This window comes from Teleopsis dalmanni, chromosome 2 (assembly GCF_002237135.1).
Source record: "Teleopsis dalmanni isolate 2A chromosome 2, ASM223713v2, whole genome shotgun sequence".
Classification (NCBI taxonomy): Eukaryota; Metazoa; Arthropoda; class Insecta; order Diptera; family Diopsidae; genus Teleopsis; species Teleopsis dalmanni.
The window spans coordinates 63944149-63964248 of NC_051847.1; the positions used below are offsets into that span (position 1 = coordinate 63944149).

General features: G+C 28.3%; 2 protein-coding genes across 2 annotated transcripts in view; one reads left to right on the forward strand and one right to left on the reverse strand.

Annotated features, from left to right (window-relative positions):
• The first annotated feature begins 9930 nt into the window (after window positions 1–9930).
• LOC119683384 (ornithine decarboxylase 1-like) lies at window positions 9931–15819 on the forward strand. Its single transcript, XM_038097045.1, has 8 exons — window positions 9931–10105; window positions 10237–10328; window positions 10389–10546; window positions 10614–10737; window positions 12030–12203; window positions 12263–12508; window positions 12928–12999; window positions 15647–15819. Exons 1-8 carry the CDS (start codon window positions 9931–9933, stop codon window positions 15794–15796), a joined length of 1191 nt encoding a protein of 396 aa, XP_037952973.1. The 3' UTR covers window positions 15797–15819.
• Window positions 15820–19975: 4156 nt separating this feature from the next.
• LOC119680861 (leucine-rich repeat-containing protein 15) overlaps window positions 19976–20100 on the reverse strand; it is a 30094-nt gene continuing 29969 nt past the window's right edge. The window contains exon 11 of the mRNA XM_038093866.1: window positions 19976–20086. The gene's annotated coding sequence lies outside the window, so the exon portion shown is untranslated. The remainder of the gene's footprint in view (window positions 20087–20100) is intronic.

The following is a 20100-nucleotide window of genomic DNA, read 5'->3' on the forward strand; positions in this document are numbered from 1 at the left end:
TATTTACTTTAAATATTTACATTAAATATATACATATCAATCATTTTTTTCTGAAATCGACAAACTCGGTGAATAAATTTTTCACAGATAGATATGACTGGTGTTATATAAATATTTATCTTAGTTGTGTTGGGTGTATGGACTAAAACCGTCACCATACAGCACAATCAGTAACCATATTCTTTCATCGACAAATGTTAAAAAAAAGTTCTTTTTACTTTATTATGAAAGAAGTCCACACAATCTCTTAAAAAACATTTTTTATTCATTGTGTCTAAGCATTAAGTCTTAGCATATATTCCTATTTCCATATTTTCATGTATCTATAGCCAAAATTATAACTGCTAAGTGAGGAATCTGTGAACTCATCAATGTCCTTCCACAATTATAAACGTTGTTAAATCTATATTAATCATATTTCAATGGTGTTCCATAAGTGGAAATGATTTTAAAGCCTTATTAGTTATTATTATTAAAAAGAAGGGATTGTACACTGCGACTTAAAAGATCTATTGTGCCCCTTACTCGGCTCCATTAATGATGAAACAAAATTTCTAGTGAAGATTAGAAGATGAAAAGTCAGGGAAAAAGTTCTCACTATTTAAGTTTCGTTACTGTTTTATGATTATAAATAACAATGTACTGTTGAAGAAGATGTCTACAGATTATGGTTGTATGATTATAATAAATAAACAGTTTTTCATCAAATATACTGTTTTTAGATGTAGTCGAAACCTTACGACAATTAAGTACTGCTCACCACTCGTTTGCAACGGAAACGGACCAAACAGGTATCCTTTGGGTTTGTGGAATGAATGAATAACCATTTAGTTTTGTCAAAGTGTATGTATATCAATTTGTTATTCAAAATAATATACTTTATATTTAAATGATTGTTTACGAAAAATTATAAAATTTATTTAAAATTAAAAAAAAACTCCGATGACGGGTCTATGGTAATACTGAAGATAGCTGTATGGGCCCCAAAAATTCGATTAATTAAAAAAAAATTTTTTGTTGTTGACTGTTATTCCAAGATCTTTGATTAAGAATAAGCAATATTATTTCGGAAGAAGATGTAATAGATGTTTCACTATCAATAGGTTTGTGTTAGTAAATGATATTCTGAACGCTCTACGTACTGCACATCTGGAAGAACAGTTTTTTAATTAATTTATCAATGACAATATGAATTGTTTTTGTCCTAGGCAATTGAGAGATGTCACTGCATAGTTATCATTGCATCAATGATACTAAAATGTTGTTTAATATTTTTAATTAAACTAAAGTAAAATTTTATTCAATTTTAAATCCATCTTACAATTCAAAAAAATATTTTTATTGATTACAACAAATATTTTTTTTGGCAATTTATAAATCTTAACATGTAAATTTCATGTGTCTATTTTTGACATGATATTTAATAGGGCTTCTTATGATACTATAAAAAATTATTCCAAAGCATTTTGTAATGAATGAACATAGATATTTTTGTCTACTCTATTAAATGTCTTTTGCTCAAAATGTATCAAACTCTGCTTCTTCATCTTTAATTAGGAATTATTATTTTTGTTTACTGACATCATATATTAGAATTCCTAAAAAGATATTAATGTTTAGAGAGCTGATAGTCGTTATAGGTAGATCGCTGAAGCGGAAGGTGGCAAAAATCCTCCTTAATTAGTTAAGAAAGCCGTTTTGTTCCTATATTTCTCGTAATAAAGGGAAAAAAATTGTCATAATAGAATCAACCCGATACATTAATAAAAGCAAGTACCTGGCGAATATTTATGTTGAAATGTGTTAAAGAATAGGGCGTCCAATAATTTGAGCCTGGTTCTAGATAAAACAGGGCATAGACACATCAGGTGGTATGGTGTTTTTTTCCGAGCACTGGTAGTCATATAGTACAGAAGATGCCCTGTAGTATCTCTTGCAGTACATGTCGTAGTATTAATTAAATTAAAGCAAGAAATTAAATCTTGCAGTCCATTAACATGGGTTTTAGTAGAGATGTACAAAAAATTAAACAATTTAACCAGTTTCGACTATTTTTTAATATGCAATTTGTTGTTGTTCAATGGCCTTCTTTAATGAAATTAACTATGACATGACGGTTTCTGATCGCAGTTTATTTTGGCCTTTAACAATGAAAATATTGACATCATTTGCTGTCCTTAACTTCCCCTGCGGGTGAAGGGTTAGAATATTCCTGAGTTAAGGCATGGCTGTCATAAGAGGCGACTAAAGTCACGGCACTATGCCGACACTATCAGGAAGTGTGCATTGTAGTCAATGACACGGCGCTTGCGACATCCGACGACCGGAGGCTTAAATCTGGTATTACGGGGGTCAGGTGCTCAAAGTTTTGGCTGTCCTGAGCAACTGAGGCTGGTAGTGTCGTAGTGGCTGTGGTTATTACCCAATCTTGCGCGGATAGAATGATTGGTATTAATTTATCATTATTCGGCGTGGAGTTGCGTATTCATCAACGGATGCTGCGACCCAAAGAACAGCAGGGATTTTAAATGGGGCTCGCTCCTTATCAAGGAGGAAGTTATATTCTGAGTACTTAACTTCATTGGAATCGGCGAAATTCTTCGAAATTTCACCGGGCCGATGATTGGTGCGTTGTATTACCGTGACGTGAAGCCATTAAGGCAGGTAATCACGTAAATAATTCTAAACTCTCTATATTTAACATGAAACATCAGATGATAAAGTTCAACTAAAGGTAATTTCCATCTCAATATATTACATTAAAATCTATCAACCTAAAATTAATGTTGGGTTCTAGAAAAAAAATTAAACATTTGCCTAATGCAAAACTGTGTTATTCTTAATGAAACTATCCCGCCGATGCCAAATTGACTTACAATGAGCCGTGACAACCATACCGAAATGCATTTACACGCAGGCATGTTTCTATTTACACATATTGTATGCAAATAGGTTAGGAACTGTGGGTAGTGCATCCGACAGAATGCCGGAAAGCAAACTCTTTCCTTCAAATAGATTCAATTTTTTTGTATTTTTATTGTTGTTTATTGTTTCTGTTGTGTGAATTTCACGATAATTTAAAGGAGACAAATGCAGATAAATGATTTTCTTCAAATGCTACGGTTTTCCGCAATGATTTTAAATAAATGAAAAATGTTACTTATTTTTTTTAGATATTTTATTTCATTTGAAATAAAATTAAAATGTAAAACTTGTTTTTATTTTTTTTTTTAAACAACTGTGAATTGTGTTAAATTTGTCACATCACTCAACGTAGAGACGCGAACATATTCATCAGATACATTCGAGCAAATGTCATAAAATTAATGGCAGCAGAAGTCCTGCACGATTAAAAAATATTTATTTGCGGTTAAATCGAAACGGTGAAGAAATCCATTAACATCCATCCAGTTTTTTTGTTGTTAAACAATGCAATGAAGTAGCATAATTTTTATGGTACATCAATGACAATTGATATTGTGTTTATGGCAAGCGAGAACGAAAAAAAAAAAAGTTGGATGAGTTGGTGATCCTTCAATATTTTTGACAGATACTATGAATTTTATTTACTACCGTTAACAAAAATCATTCAATTTATACAATTGTATCTCGTGGAAAGTGATTTTGTTTAGTTTTTTACAACAAAGAGTTAAGTGTAACCTCCACCTCTTTCATCGCCAACAAGTATGCGCTATCTGACAAACAGTTGTATTCCCACTTGCCAAATTAACAACCGATTGATTGATTTACTCGACTATCTATTGGAAAACCTTATCAATGCACTTTCGATTTAGAAATTTAATTTCAATTTTTAATTGCCAAACGGTAATTCCTTAACAGTTGATATTTTCAACTGATGATTTTTATTTCGTATGACAGTCATCGCATGCCTCATTGCCTCTAAGGCTTTGAAGAGTCATTCAAGAGTGCATCCACACCCCTTAGAACACTTAAAACGAGCATTGCGAAATTGTTTTCGAATTATTATTCGAATAGGATGGCAAGTGATTGTCCTTGAGTGTATGGATATATATACGAGTGGATTCATTTTATACACAATCATAAGGGTGAGTAGGGCAATCAGTATAGACAGAACGGCATTTCTTTTAGTTTTTCGTATATTAAAAATATTTCATGCTTATTTCATACAATTTACATTTTATTGCTTTTCGACAGAATATTATTAAAATTTTAACATTGAAATTATCATTTTTACTCCAAATATTACAATTATATGGAATAATTCGAATTTTGCGTATTAAAATTATTTACGATCACAAATATTGTAGGTTATAAATAATTTCAGGTCATTTTTGAAAACATCACGTTTTGCAAATGACCTCTTTGTCCTTTTTAAATAACCTACATATGTGATTTGGGTTTTAAAATCAAACGTGTTATACTCATTGTGGGCGTATAGTGCCGAATGAATTGTCCCCTGCTCTTTAACTAATTAGTTTCTATTGTTCTGAAATTATCTTTTAACATTTAACATATACCGGGCATTCAATGAAATGGAAGTAGTGATCTATAAATTAACATAAAATTTAATTTTAAATTAAATTGAACATGTGGATTATTGGATACTAGTTGAAATTGATTTATATATTGATTTTAAAACTATTTTAATTGGAAGCATGGAAACAATTTTTTATCAAAATTAATATATATATATATATATATAAACAAATATATATAAACTGCTATATTGTTTTTTAGTAGTTTTTGACAAGGCTTATATAAAATAAAAAAATTGATTAAAAATAAAAAATTGAAAATCAGTTTTATTGCATAGTGTTTATATATTGCATAGTATTTAGTTTAGTGTTTATTATTTAAAACTAAATTTTTAAACACATTTCAGTATAAATAGCTTCATATGTTTCCAACAGTAGTTCTAATAATACTCCGTCCTGAAAAGAACTTCAAGACGTCGGAGATATTTACAAAGACTATACATACATACTATACATATAAATAAAAAGTAATTTACAATTTTTTATTCACATAAGTCTTTTTAAAAAAACAGAAACATTCAAAAAAGTGAAAGCAGAACAATTCTAGTTTATTTTTATTTAATTTTTTTACTTGGAGTTTTGTCCATGGATCGGTCGTGGTTCTACATACCATATAGGCCTGACAAACCTCTACATCGAATGCCACACCATACATTGACTTTTTGTGGGTGCAATAGCCTTTCGAAAATTACTTGGGAATTTTAACTATTATCACTGCCGCATATATTGAGTTTTTTGACATATTCACCAAACAAACAATAAGTCTAATCACTAATGAAATGCAATTTTTCTAGTTCACATTTTTTCAATTTTTACACGTTCAGCAATTGTTAAGAGAAATATATTGTAAAATGGCAAACTTAAGTTAAACATATAAAGCCATTCATACGAGTAACAGCTTTGCTTCACATATGTACCTATGACAGCAGCATTAAATGGTTGATATATATAAAATATTTTATATTATATATTTTTATATTAATTATATTATATTTTTACTTACTTACTATAGTCATCTTCTCCTCGTGGAGTATAGGCTTCATATTATATTATAGTTACTAGATTAGATTGTATTATATATATATTAATTAAAATATATATATTAATTATATTTTGTATTAATTAAAATTATAAGTTTCCTAGATGTTTTGCAGGTTATTCGTTGTAGCATCCATTTTATAACTATCAATAGAGAGAAATATGTCTTCTTGATATCCCCTTAACATTTTTAAAAGTCTGTTTGTACAATGTAAAGGCTTCGGTTGGACCCTTACATTGCGCCACGTACCACATTTTTTAATTTTAGTTAATTTTTAAGTCCAAAAATTTATAAATTCAGTATTAGTTGTTAAATAATATAAACTTTAAAATCATGATAAATTTAATTGTTAATAATTTTTTGTTCAAATAATATTATAAGATTTCAAATAGATATTGTTGCAGTAATTTCCAGCTGCATTTTGTATATCCAGATCGGTCTTAAGATAGCTTAGTACTGAGCTGTTGATAAATGGTTGTGTTTGTCAATATATTTTAAAGTACAGATTTTTGATTGTAAATACCGTTTTGAGAGTATATTCGGTTTTTATTTCGATTTTCTATTGAGGTTATGTGGTAATAACGTTGATTTTGAAGAATGGGCATGTTTTTTGATTAAGAATGAATATTGTTGGGTCAGGCAACGTCTCATTGGGCTTAATTCGCTTTTTTCGCAAACAATAAGTAATTTAATCTAGTTCCTGTTAAAATTTAAATAAAAATAACTGCTAAATGCTTGCGTTATCAGGAAAGTTTTCAATAATAACACAATCAGAAATTGGTATATTGTTCCATATAGGTAAAAGAAAGTATGCGATGCTTTTTACTGTAGTTTTATAGAAACTAAAGGGTATTATACTTGTACTGTTTTTGCAATATCTTTTATTATGAAAATGAAAGGAAAGTATCGGAAAAATGATAGTGGCTGCGTTAATTGTTGTATTATATAAAATTATATTATACAAAAAATTCAAAATTTAATTCAAAATTAAAAATTTATAAATTCAGAAAAATAGTATTTTCACTCCGTCCATCCTCCTCTTTTTTATAGGATTTTTGATTCTAACTTCAATTTATATTACAATATAATTGATTCTGTTCGTCTTAACATCTGTATTTTTGCTGAAAATTGTATGAAAATACTGAAGTAAATTACGTGATTCGCATATAATTCAACACCTGTCTTAGTTTTTTACAGAGTTGTAATGTCCGGTATATTAATGTTGTTCATATGGGTATTTTTCCTAAATGTCAATCTTTCAAATAATATGTAATGGTTAACGTGTTAATTTCATGGTATATTTAACGTACAGAAATATTTTGGTTCCATACATTAGTCTTGTAATAACTGTAATAGTACGAGTAGTATCTACATTTGGCTTTGTTATTAGGAAAGTATTTTTTAGAAAGAAATATTGAAAAATTTAGCCTTTAATTCAAATGCTTACGCTTTAAAGTTTTAAATTTAATCTATTAAAATGTTACTTTAGGTACACCCTAATGTTTTTCCGTTCGTGTCAAATTTATAACAATTTACAATTTACATAGAATATATATATGTTTAAATATAATATTGAAATAATATTAATTCTTTCAGTTCTAATGTAATTATTATGGAAAAATAATAAATATAAATAACTATGAAAAAAGTTTTAAAGAAGTAATAGAGTTAGTTTTCTAATGTAGAGAAGATATCTGGAGGAACTCTTGCCTAAGTGCACTTTAATATTTTACAGTAACAAGTAAAGAACCGATAGATATGAGGGTAATGATGTAAAAAACCCTAAAAAGTGAAATTTTGCACATAATGTAAAGTATCTATCATTTCTTTAATTTATTTTTTTTTTTTATTTAGATATATTAGGGAACCCCTTCTTATTGCACCATCAACTTCAATCTATATTACAATCAATATATTACAATCAATATTATATTTTTCATAATAGTTTAAGGTTCTTTAGTAAGTTAGAAGTTTTCACATATAGAGGAATCCTGAAAGTCTTTTATTTGCGCTAGAAATACAAAAAGTATTCAAGACAAATAGAGAAAGAAATTTTTTAAAAAAATACAAAGGATCCATCATATCCTTTTTCATTTATTTATTTACATACATTACGGACCCTTATTATTACTTCATATTCCAACAAACGGTAAGTACTAAAAGCTAAAAACTAAAAATTAAAAAAAAATTATAAGAATAATAATATATAAAGTTAAAAACAAATAAAGTTGGTATAATAGTTTAATACTCTTTTGTAATTTCGAAGCTCTCACATATACAGAGATCTTGAAAGGCCTTTAGTCAAGCAAAAAATACAAAAGGTATTCAATACATATATAGAACGAGTTTTTATCTTACATCAATGACAAAGCTTCTACACTCGTAAAACCCAAAAACTGAGGTATGACGACCAGGACGATCAATATTATAATTGTAAATTATAAATGACTGTTATTAATATAAAGTATTGTTATATTGTCTATATATAACATAACAAAATTACTCGATAATTTAATTTAATAATTAATCTTTTGGCAGTAATTAATTAATGAACATAAAAAAGAAATCATAGTTACCAATAATGTTATTAAAAACAATATTTGTCACTCTTGGTATTTCCCCTTAGTTCCCCAATTATAATTTCTATGTAGTTTATATACCATAGACATGCACACTTTATATATATATTAATAAGTATTCATTGTGTTAGCAATATTAGCGAATGATTTCTGAATAAATAATATTTTACAATTTTACTGATAAGATTTATGGGATATTTTTGTCTATCTTCAAATTTTAAAAATGAAATAGGTCGCATCTTTAATGCTATTGACATATGGATTTGTTGTTAATATGTGAAATGAAAAGAAAACAATTCACAGAATTGATTTCACTGATAAATGTTACAATTTTTGTTTGATTGTAAATCGTCAAAATATTCAGAAGCGAATATTGAACTTAGGGTTTTTACAAATATTGAATACTAAAGGCTTGCGAACAATAATTATAAGAATTTAAAGATTATTTTTAGAGCCTCTAGGTATAGCAAAACTAACAGAACTAATAAAATCCAAAAATCACATTCAAATGCGAATGGTAAAACCATAATCTAGTAAATTTAGAAACGATAATATTGAAAAGTAAATGAATAATTTAATATTAGAGTTTTGAAAGATTGTTTTAGCGTCAATTGTTAAAAAAGATAAGATGGTGCAGTCATAAGTCAGTAGGTGAAAAATGTAACATAGTAAGCTGATTATAATTAATTATTTAGGTCACATCAGGAAGTATGTTGTGCTAAACCCAGTTTTTGATCCACTATTAATCTTTTAAAGAGCCCGAAATATTAAACTCATAGTTTTATGAGAGTTGTCACATACTCTTTCGAGTAAGATGAACATGGTGGCTTGGTTGGTTATAGTGACAGGTCAGCAGATATGCTTGCACTCCCATATTTTATAAATATTCGCTTTTTCACCAGTTGTAAAAAAAATTTTAAGTGATAGAAACTAATGTCAATCCCTTAAATTTATGTAATTTATAGTTAATTCTGTTATTACAAATAAATAGTCTATCAAGCTATCAAACAACTAATTTCCTAAAAACCTGTGTCTACTGGATGCAAAAGTTGGGCGATGATAGACGAAAGCTTAAGTACTTTTTCTATTGGTAGTTTCCACAACTTCTGCAAAGAATATTAAAATGGTAGCGTAGTTCTTTGAGTGGTTTTCTATACAGAAGTGACCCGAATGGATAACATTAAATCTTGCATTATTCACGCTGTTCCTGTTAATGGGTTCGCATGATCTAATCTTTTTCTGTAAAGGTCATGTTGACCGAGAAGTTAAATATGATATAAGTGATTTCCATATGAGGTAGCTGAAGAATGTAGAGGTTTGTACTTTTCTTAAAAGTATCCCGGGGAATACATACCGGAAGTCATAGGTACAGCTCCATAGAAGCACCAATGTGCACCAAAACTTTGCGTTTTCATTCATATACACACATAAGGTAGATTGAGTATTTACTTAGCAAGAGTAGATATTAAAGATAGCTTCTTATTTTAAATTTCAGAAATTGAAGTAGAAACGTGAGTTAGATTAGAATTACTACTAATGATTTAAATCATTAATATTCTAATATTCATAAGTGACTTATGAAATCTTATTTAATTATTTCTGACAGACAGAAAGAGAAGCAAGAAAGAAAAAATATAATACTTTTACTCACTTCACATATTCGACAACTTCGATGAATAAGTCCGGCACTGGTTTATTAGTCAAACATGAGTTGAACTCTATTCGTCTCTCAATTTCATATCAGTTCAAATTTTAACTCGAGCAAGTAAAGTGTGTTTTAATTATCAATAAAAAAATGTATAAATTTGATGAAATTAATTATTATGAGGATGACTTAAATATTAAAAATATTTTAAAAGAAATTAATTTACAAGAAATTGATGAGTCGTTAAATATTTGCGATCTTACAAATATAGTTAATAAACATGATATCTGGCAGAAAAATTTACCGCGCATACATCCTCATTATGGTAGGTGAAATAGATGTCTTAATATCATATTTAAATTATTTAAAATTATAAATTGAATATAATTAATTAGTAGATTACAAAATATTTTCATATAAAGAGTTTTTTTAATAAAAGAATCGTATTTATTTTAGCTGTGAAATGTAATGATAATCCATATATTGTCAAAACATTAGCTGAACTTGGTACTAGTTTCGATTGTGCTTCTAAAAACGAGATAAAGCAGGTATTTTAGATCTATTGAATTTGATTTTGATTTCTGATAATTAATAGTTATCATCAACAGGTATTGGACTTTGGGGTTAATCCGGAACATATAATTTTTGCTAACCCTTGTAAGCCACTTTCACATATAGAATTTGCCAAGGAGAAAAATGTTCAAACTGGCACAGTTGATAATGAGTTTGAAATCTATAAACTATATAAACATTATCCAGAATCTAAGTATATAACTTTAAAATTTTTATTTATTGAGTTTAGTTAATTATAATGCAATTATTTAACTTTTTAGGTTAGTTGTACGCTTCCGTTGTGAAGCAAAAAATGCTCAATGTCCGCTTGGCAATAAGTTCGGTTGCGATGCTGAAAATGATGCCACTGCGCTTATGTTACTTGCAAAGAGTTTGGACCTCAATGTAAATATGACTTTTTTATCCAGCTTAAAAAATGCGTTCAATATACCATACAGCAATTCATAACCAATAATATTTCTAACAATTACTATTAGATCTATTTAAAAAGAATAGAATCCACAGATATTTTAAAGATTCGATCTAACACATTATTCCTTAATTCGGTGGATTTGATTTGACAAAAGTCACAATTATAAAAGTTTTCGAACCCTAGTATATTCTAGTCAGGATTATGTACAGCATATTTTTGATGTATAATAACATAGTCTTATGTCGTGTCTTTTACTTGATACAAGTTGTAGATACTCTCTACAAATCTATTCTGATCACTATAAACATCAGTTACGTTACGAGTAGCTTATAGCTGTTATAGGTAACAAATAAGCTGTTATGACAGATGTATGTGCCAGAGCAAGATTTAATTAATAATTATGTTCAGTAGACATCGGCTTAATGATTCGACTATTTAGTGTACTAAATAGTGTCATTTGGGTATATCGTCCCTCAAGCAGGCTTCTCTGCCTGACGTACCAAATTTGCTATTTATGGGAAAGTTGGGTATTTTCAGATGATTGGTTGTTCCTATCTTGTTTCACACAATCATGTTTTCTAAAATTTACTTAGAAAACAATTTGCTTAGATCTTGGCTAAGCAAGTATAGCAAGTATTAAGTACACACATCAGTTTTTAAAATCTAGTGTTAATACAAAAATTCTCTTTTTATATATTCTACCATAAGTTGCCAGATATAACTATAGGTTGTATACCAGGTAGTTTTGTAATAATTCATGGATGGAAAATTAGTTGCTCTGAGAAGACTTTTCAAAGTTCCAGGGTACATTAGGACGAATGACATCCTGATGGACATCAAGATTGATCCCATCAAAAAATACATAAAAGATAGAGCCCTGAAATTATTTGTGAAAACTGGCAGACTTATCAACACCGCGTTATCAAATCTCAAAATGGTTACAGGCTCCTCGGGGAGGTATTGCAGATCTGAGTTCAATTATTGCTTAGTCTGATGAAGTAATAAACAATAATCTAGTCTTAATCTAGTAAGGAGGGGTTTTAAAAATAACTCGAGTTAAGAAAGAGTAAAAGTGCTTAAGTGCACTGGCTCAAACAGCTTCAACATAATAATAATATTTATTAAAAATGAGTACAGTTTTTTCTATAATGAAACTTTATGTAAATCATTAAAAGTGCTTGTAGATAGCACTACCATTTTTTACTATAGCAATATTTTATTTTGTATCTCTTAAGCACTTTTTTAAAATCTTTTGTTAACAAAGGTTTGTGGTACAAGTTTCCATGTTGGTTCCGGTTGTAATGAATTTGCCGCCTACAATCGTGCTATAATGACAGCTAAAAATATATTTAACTTTGGTGAAATGCTTGGTTTCAATATGAATTTACTCGATATCGGTGGAGGTTTTCCAGGAAGTGATGATACAAAATTTTTAACAGTAAGTCCTTATATTAACAATAAAATGAAAATGTATGAAAATGAAAATTAATTTTATAGATATCGAATATCATAAATGTCGCGTTAGATAGATACTTTTCAAGTCAAAAAATCAAAGTTATAGCCGAACCTGGTCGATTTTATGTGGCCGCTGCATACACGCTCATTTGTAAAATTCATGCTAAGCGTGAAGTTCGAAATGCTGGAAAACTGGACACTAAAATGTACTATATTAATGACGGAGTTTATGGGTCTTTTAATTGTATTCTGTATGATCATCACGAAGTCACAGCAACGCATATGTTGGTAAGTATTTGAGAATATTAATTTAATGGAGTTTATTAAAATTGTTTATAAAATGATATCGATTTTTAATTAAAAAAAAATAAATAAATAGCATATATAAACATCTTTTCGTCTCTGTATATATATGTATATGGTATTAAAGTTGAAGACTTTCTGAGTTGAAAATAGAGAAATTTAAGTTAATGACTAAAATCTTTATTTAATGGATGAAGTGCAAAGATTACATTATTAATTTTAAACAATTTAAAAATTAAAACAAATATACCAATTTGTGTTCTATTAGAACTTCAATGAACTTAATTAAAAAAATTACAATAAATAACATTAAATAAAATGTTATGAGTTTTATTGTTTATTATCAATAATTTGTAATAATATTTTTATTTTTAAAATAAAATTATATTATTCTTACGTTTCAGAATGATAGTGAAGGAGGATTACCCACATTTAAAACATTACTTTGGGGACCTACGTGTGATGCTCTAGACAAGGTAAATTGATAAATTTTTAAATTTTTGCCCTTCTTATAATCTTAATATCAAAAACTATAATTCATTAATATTTAATAGCTGTAATAACTGTAATATAGAGCTATTACTGGTCATAACAAGTAATTAGAGTTCGATAAAACAATTCTTATAGATATTTCATATATTTTTTTTTTTTTTATAAATACATATCTAGTTTCCTTGCGTAGTTTCTTTTGATATTGTATTTTTTCGTCAATGATGGAAGTACCCTTAAAAAGTATCTCCAACAGTTATGTAGCTAGTGAGACTTCGAAAAATATTTTTAAATATACCCTATTATGTCGGTTAAGAATGTATAAATCAATCTTTTGGTAAGATTTGTTTCTAGGGTAAACTTATAAATGCCTCTCAGGAGTTAAGATAGGTCCATCCGTTTTGAATATATATGCTGCGCTTGTATGTATTATACTACATAAGAGACATTAACCCATAAGGTTTTCACCCAATTCATTGGTTAGAGTATTGAAATCTATCTTGACACGGAATAATGTGGTATGCATTAAAAGCTTTATTTGTTAGATAATTAAAATATTAGAAGAAAATATTAATGAATTAACTGTAAGTGGCTATCTGCCGACTATTATAGAAAAATATATAAAACAGCAAAGCATTGACCTCTAAGAAGTACATTAGATCCAATGCTATGGTCACAAAAGTATCAATGGAAATGATAACTATCACAAAGATTGAATCACTCACTAAATATTGTGGACTGGAGCCTATTGTGGACTAAATTGCTGCACAATGTAGTCTTTAAGAGAAAAATTGTTTGTAGCCGAAAGAAGTCGCTACTGGCGTTGCACTCACGGTTGCCACTTCAAAATTTTTTTCTATACCAAAATTGGTTTAAAAAGGTACCATTTCTGTAAAAGAAGGTCCAAAATTTTTCTATTGTCTTTTTATAAGAAAATACAATATATACAAAATGTACAAAAACTATAAAACAATACAATATCCACAATAAAGTTGGGTCGCCGAAAATGTACCATTTTTTGAACATGAGTACCAGAGTACCAAACGGAAAAAAAGTACCAATTTTGGTACTAAAGTACCATAAGTGGCAACCGTGGTTGCACTCTTAGAGTTAAGAGGAACTGGTTCGTTTCTATAACTTTGGTATGGTGCTCTTTCTCGCAGAAAAGCAGCCTGTTATTAGATTTCTAGGTTAATTTGCTAACAAGCAAGATAACTAATTTTTAACTTATTCTAAAAAAATTAACTGGTTTCTCGCGTAATCCAATTTTATTATGGATTGGAGAAGTTATGTAAAATAAAGGCGATGATTGTACTATCAGTCGTAGAAATTATGGTTACGGTTTTCTTGGCATAATGAAAGCGTGCCTTAAACTACGTTATAGAATAACTGAAGTGTTTGAATATCTCCTTTATTCATCATATTTAGAATTAAACTAGTCTGGTGTTCAAAGTTAAAAGTAAATTGTGGCGTTGCATAGGACCCAAAAATATAGTATATTCAGATGGAGAAACTTCTATTAAAGAAACTATTTATTAGTATAAGCTTATGTTAGATAAATATAAACAAAGTTAATTAAAGTGAATGAGAATTAAATTTAAGTTTTATTTATTTAACATATGTAACAAAAGACTATGAAAGCAATTACTCCAAAATTTGCTACAACTATACATACAAATATATTATATACATACATCTGTATATTTGAGTTTATGTTCTTTTTATATATATTTTCGTTTAGTAATGCTTTAGTTTGTAGCAGACTTGGTCTGTCTGTGTCATTATTTGCTTTTGCAATGATCTTTACCTTAAAAGATGTTTAAGGGAAAATACGAATATTGCTATCTCTGATATTCTTTTGTTATTTAAAAGAGTAATTTTCATTTGTGAACATCAGAACTCAAATTATAAGAAGCAAACACAGTAGCGTCGCTAGGCGTCAGCGATGCCGGCCTCGCGCCCACTGGGGCCTCTCAAAAAGTTACCGACTGTGGATTCTAAGCACTTAATAAATATTATGAACAATTTGGTTTGATATTGGCGTTAACCATATTCGAAGTATTCCCGAATGTTTATATATTAACCAGATTCATGTTCACAGTTCCAGTCAGTATAGCTTCGATGGAAAGAAGCTTTTAAAAATTAAAATTGATTAAGACGTACGAGAAAAGTATGATGATCCAAGAGAGACTATCTCCATTGGAAATTCTATAAACTGAAGCAAAAATATCAGTTGGCGCAAATTATGATATAATTTAAAAAAAAATTGAGTGAGGCTAAGAGGAGGAAAATATATTTATTTTAATTTGATTAGCAATAAAACTTTCAACAATGTAACTTGAAAGTTTACAACTGGGTTATAAAGGGGGCCTCGCAATTCTGATGTCGCCGACATTTATTTAAATGACATATAAACAGCAGAGTGATAACTGCTCTTGATTTTATATATACTCTTTGACTGCATCCTGGTTTTCCAGTCTGCAATAAAACTTGCAATTATACCTTACGATGTTAGCTGTTCATGGGGGGGCTTTAATTCCAGTTTGAAATTTTAGTGTTTTTAATTATATTTTATATAATAAAATTAAATTTACCTTGCTTAATTTATTATTATTAAAATACTTTTCATTTCAGATATCGGACAATTTATATTTGCCTAATTTAAACTGCGGAGATTTGCTAGCATTTCCTAATATGGGCGCATATACAGTTCCAATAGCAAGTCCATTTAATGGATTTATGACACCAAAAACTCTTTATTTTATGAAAAAGAAGCCAACTTGACAAATAATTGTTAATAAAATGAAAATAAGAATTAAAATAAATATAAATATACTAAACATATTGCCGAACTTTTCTATTATGATTTTGATACTAATAAGGCTTTTCAGTAGTAAATGTTTTTCTTAAGAATACTATAATCTGTTCAAATCCTTTAAATATATTGATATTTTCAGCGTATCTCTCTCCATAACCAATTTTCAAGAATGAAAAATGAAATTCTCCGTGGTGAATATAATTATTACAGCAGTAATCTACCAATATATATTGATCGCTTATAAAAAATAATGCTATTCTTATAAATTATGAGTTAATTTATTAGAGAAGTCTATTCTCAAAAGAGAAATACAGAAACACAGCAGTAATCTACCGATATATATTGATCGCTTATAAAAAATAATGCTATTCTTATAAATTATAAGTTAATTTATTAGAGAAATCTATTCTCGAAGGAGAAATTCAGAAACACATCTCTCAAGACCAAAAAATAAACATAAAAAAGGTTTTAAAATTATTGATGGTGTGATTCTTAAGTCAATAACAGTTGCAAGACGGAATTTTTCCCAGAACCGTCTGTAAAAGTAATAGCAAAGAAAAAATAATTTCAGAGAGACTTAGGATATACTTAGTAATGCATGGTGGCACAAATTTATACATAAAAGCCACAAAGTGATCGAAACAGTCGTTTTCGGTGAGGGGCTATCATGAGCTTACATTTTTTTTAATATTATTTAAGTTGTTGTAAATGTATAACATATGTCACACCACTTCATTACCTTCCGGATTGACATATATATTGGAGTATAAGATTTGTGAAAAGAAAGTATTATCCTTCAAATAATATTCTGATAATAGGTAAGCTGTTCACAGTGATTTTGGTGAGAGCAATTTTATAATTTTTAAAATAATGGAAAAAAAATTCATATGATCATTAAATATCGTTTTTCGATGAGGAAAAATACTGTTGAGGAGAAACTGCTAGATAACCGACTATGAAATGGGTGCTGCTTTGTAACACGGTCGCTCAAATGTCGACCGACCCTTCGTTCATGCAAATTAACACCTCTCGCTCACTTGTTATTGGGCAATCTTAAGTCATTGGTGTATGCCGCCACACCAGCAACTCTTGAAGCATTGGAAGCCAATGCTAATGCCACCACTGATGCCGTACGGCAACATTTGCAAAAAATAGTTAAAAATTGGACTGATCGAATGGACCATGTAACTCGTAGCCACGGCGGACATATGCCAGAAAACATATTCAAAAAATAATTTTTTTTTGTTTTATTATTTTATTCAATTACGCCTAGTTAAAAATAAAAACTAATTAGCAATATTTTAACATCGGGGACTTAAAATAGTCGATATTAATCCTTATCTGTAATATTATAGTATAATGATTAATATGTAATTTAATTAATTAAGTCAGACGATTTGGTTCTCTTAAGCCGTCGTACGATATCTTATGTTTGAAAGAGTGATGAAACATCTGTGTTGCAGTGAACTTCATCTTTTTTTATGTTCCGGAACCTGAAGCCTGATTATTGCGGCGACTGTCGAAATGTCAAAGTTATAATGAAGGTCGCTGTTATGGACAATACCATGGAGCATTGGTAATTGTTCTTAGGATGTTGTTTTGATATGGTTGGACTATTCGCCTATTTGACTAAGACGTGCAACCCCTGAGTTGAGTTCCGTAGGCCTAAAGTGGACATAATACCTGCTTGGATACTATTAGCTAATGTTCGATTGACATAACAGAATTTGGTTCAAGTATGGTTACTTAATTGAGTTGAACTTAAGATTTAGTTTTTGACGTTTTTTTTTTACATGATGACACCACCGAAAACTTGCATCAAGTGTTATGCCCAAGTATTAAAAAATAAATAAATAAATTCTATGAAATCATCTACCAGATTATAATAATCTTATTCTGACAATATTTTTGTCTTGTATTATTTTATTTAAGTTCTGTAACGAACCTTTTCCGCCGAAGTTTCGTTCGCCGGATCCCAGGTCAAGCCCTACAATAAATTTATTTGATAGGAACAGTGGAAAGTTAGATATGTAGATTTCTATGCACCTATAAATAAGATTTGATACAAAATGTGAATTTCGTATTCACGACGGAGACTTAATAAATTGGTGATGGTGATTGGAGATGTAAATTTTTATCCACCTCTAAAGTTTACCAAAAATATAGATGTAAATTACTACTTGTGTCACAGTTAGCACTTAGTAAATCGGTATTGATACCAGCTCAGTGCTTTGCTGATTGCGTCCAGAGAATAAGTGTTAAAGAAATGTAGGATCTTAGCTATATAATTGATTTTGTATTAAAAATGTGGATTTTTAACGCATTTAAAAATCGCTCTATTGTAGAAATGTAAATTTCTTCCTTAGATTAGGGAGGACTAGTAGTACGATATCGTCGCAAGCCCGATATGACAATTATTTACAAATAAATCTGAAAAGAAAACACTGAAAACAGACTAAAGTTGTTCTTTATTTTAAAATATTTTCAAAAATTCAAAAAGAAAAAAAAGATTTTACAAAACAGATTTCAATATAAATTTTTCACATAAAAATTAATGTATCGAAAACAATATTTATCGATAACAATATTTTGTAAAATAACAACTGTCAAATATTGACTCTGACCCTTTCAATATTGCAGTCAACAGTTTCGGTTATTTTGGAAATATTATTTTTTTATTAATTCAACATTCATATAAAAAATATCAATTAATTTTTAATACTTATCTGAGTAATAATTATTGTTTTTAGTTTTTATAGTTTTCATAGCTTTTTTTTTGAGAATAAAAATCATGTATATAAATTGCTTTACTAAGTAGTGTAAATAATTGAAATGATTTTCGACAGTTCGGCAGACTGCCACTAAAACAATTGAAACTGACCCTAAAATAAGTTTTAGTCACACATAAAATTTTAAATTTCCATAAATTTGAAACATTTTTTTTTTGTGTTTGTTTCATTTAAATAAATTAATATAAAAATCTATAAGCATAAGACTTTTTCCGTATTTAATTGTATAAATTTGTGGTTTCGGCCTTTTTATGGCACAAATGATATGTTTCGTTACTTTTTGATATGTTTTATTTTAATTTTTTTTTATTTTAATCAACATTTTAATGATTTTTTTTTTTAACTTTTGAAAGCAGCTTAACATTTATAATTAAAACTTAATTCAACATTGTTTTTGTTTTTTATATATATAGCAAAAATTCACGTTATAATTTATATATATATATTTATTTCTTTATTTTTGAATTAATATTTTTCCATAGTAATTATTTTTATATTATTATTTTTTTTTATTGATTTCAAAAACATAGAAACAATTCTAGAAACAATTCTATGTTTCAAAAACATAGAAAATAGTTCTATGTTCCAAAAACACAGAAACTATTTCTATGCTTCAAAAACATAGAAAATAGTTCTATGTTCCAAAAACACAGAATCTATTTCTATGCTTCAAAAACATAGAAAATATTTCTATGTTTCAAATCATAGAAACTATTTCTATGTTCCAAAAACATAGAAAATATTTCTATGTTTCAAAAACATAGAAATTATTTCAATGTTTCAAAACCGTTCTATGTTTATGATTAATTTATTCTTTTCTCAATAAGAATTCAACTTCATTTCAATTCCGTTTCAAATTTTACTTGCAGAACGTTTATCTGTGCAAATAATGAGTACAAACTACTTTAATCAGTTCTGGAAATAACATATTTGTTCACAGTAATAAGAAATCATTGTATATATAATTTATTATTATAATTATTAGATGTTTTTGCATTTTTGAACTTGTATAGATAGCATTGCAAAAGTAATTTAACTATATATTACTTTCAATATATATATTTAATAAATATTTAGAGTAGACATCTATAAAGAAATATATAATTTTTGCAGTTTTTGCATAAACCAAAATGATTGTATTTCACACAACAACGATATTTTAAAAAGCCTTATATTATATATATTAAATTGAAAAAAAATTTTGTTCTCAGAAACAATGAAAAGAGGCTATCAAAAATGACAACAGACACAGATTATCTTAAACTACACACACATTTTTCAATAATTTTTCAAAAATATCTTGAATACAATATATGAAAACTCAATATATATGAGTATATATAATAATAAAGTGTATATGATGATAGTATTATAATGGAGTTATTAACTCTCAAATAGAAGCAATAGAAGCAGTACACGTATCTATGATAATATGATATGTTTAGTTGTCGTAACTCTTATAAATAGATTATATGCATTAG

Bases quoted from the DNA above. Each gene is read 5' to 3' on its own strand.
- LOC119683384 (XM_038097045.1), top strand. From the start codon at position 9,931: ATGTATAAATTTGATGAAATTAATTATTATGAGGATGACTTAAATATT. The intron at 10,738-12,029 runs GTAAATATGACT...TTGTTAACAAAG, and splicing joins CAAAGAGTTTGGACCTCAAT to GTTTGTGGTACAAGTTTCCA. The intron at 13,000-15,646 runs GTAAATTGATAA...TTTTCATTTCAG, and splicing joins CGTGTGATGCTCTAGACAAG to ATATCGGACAATTTATATTT.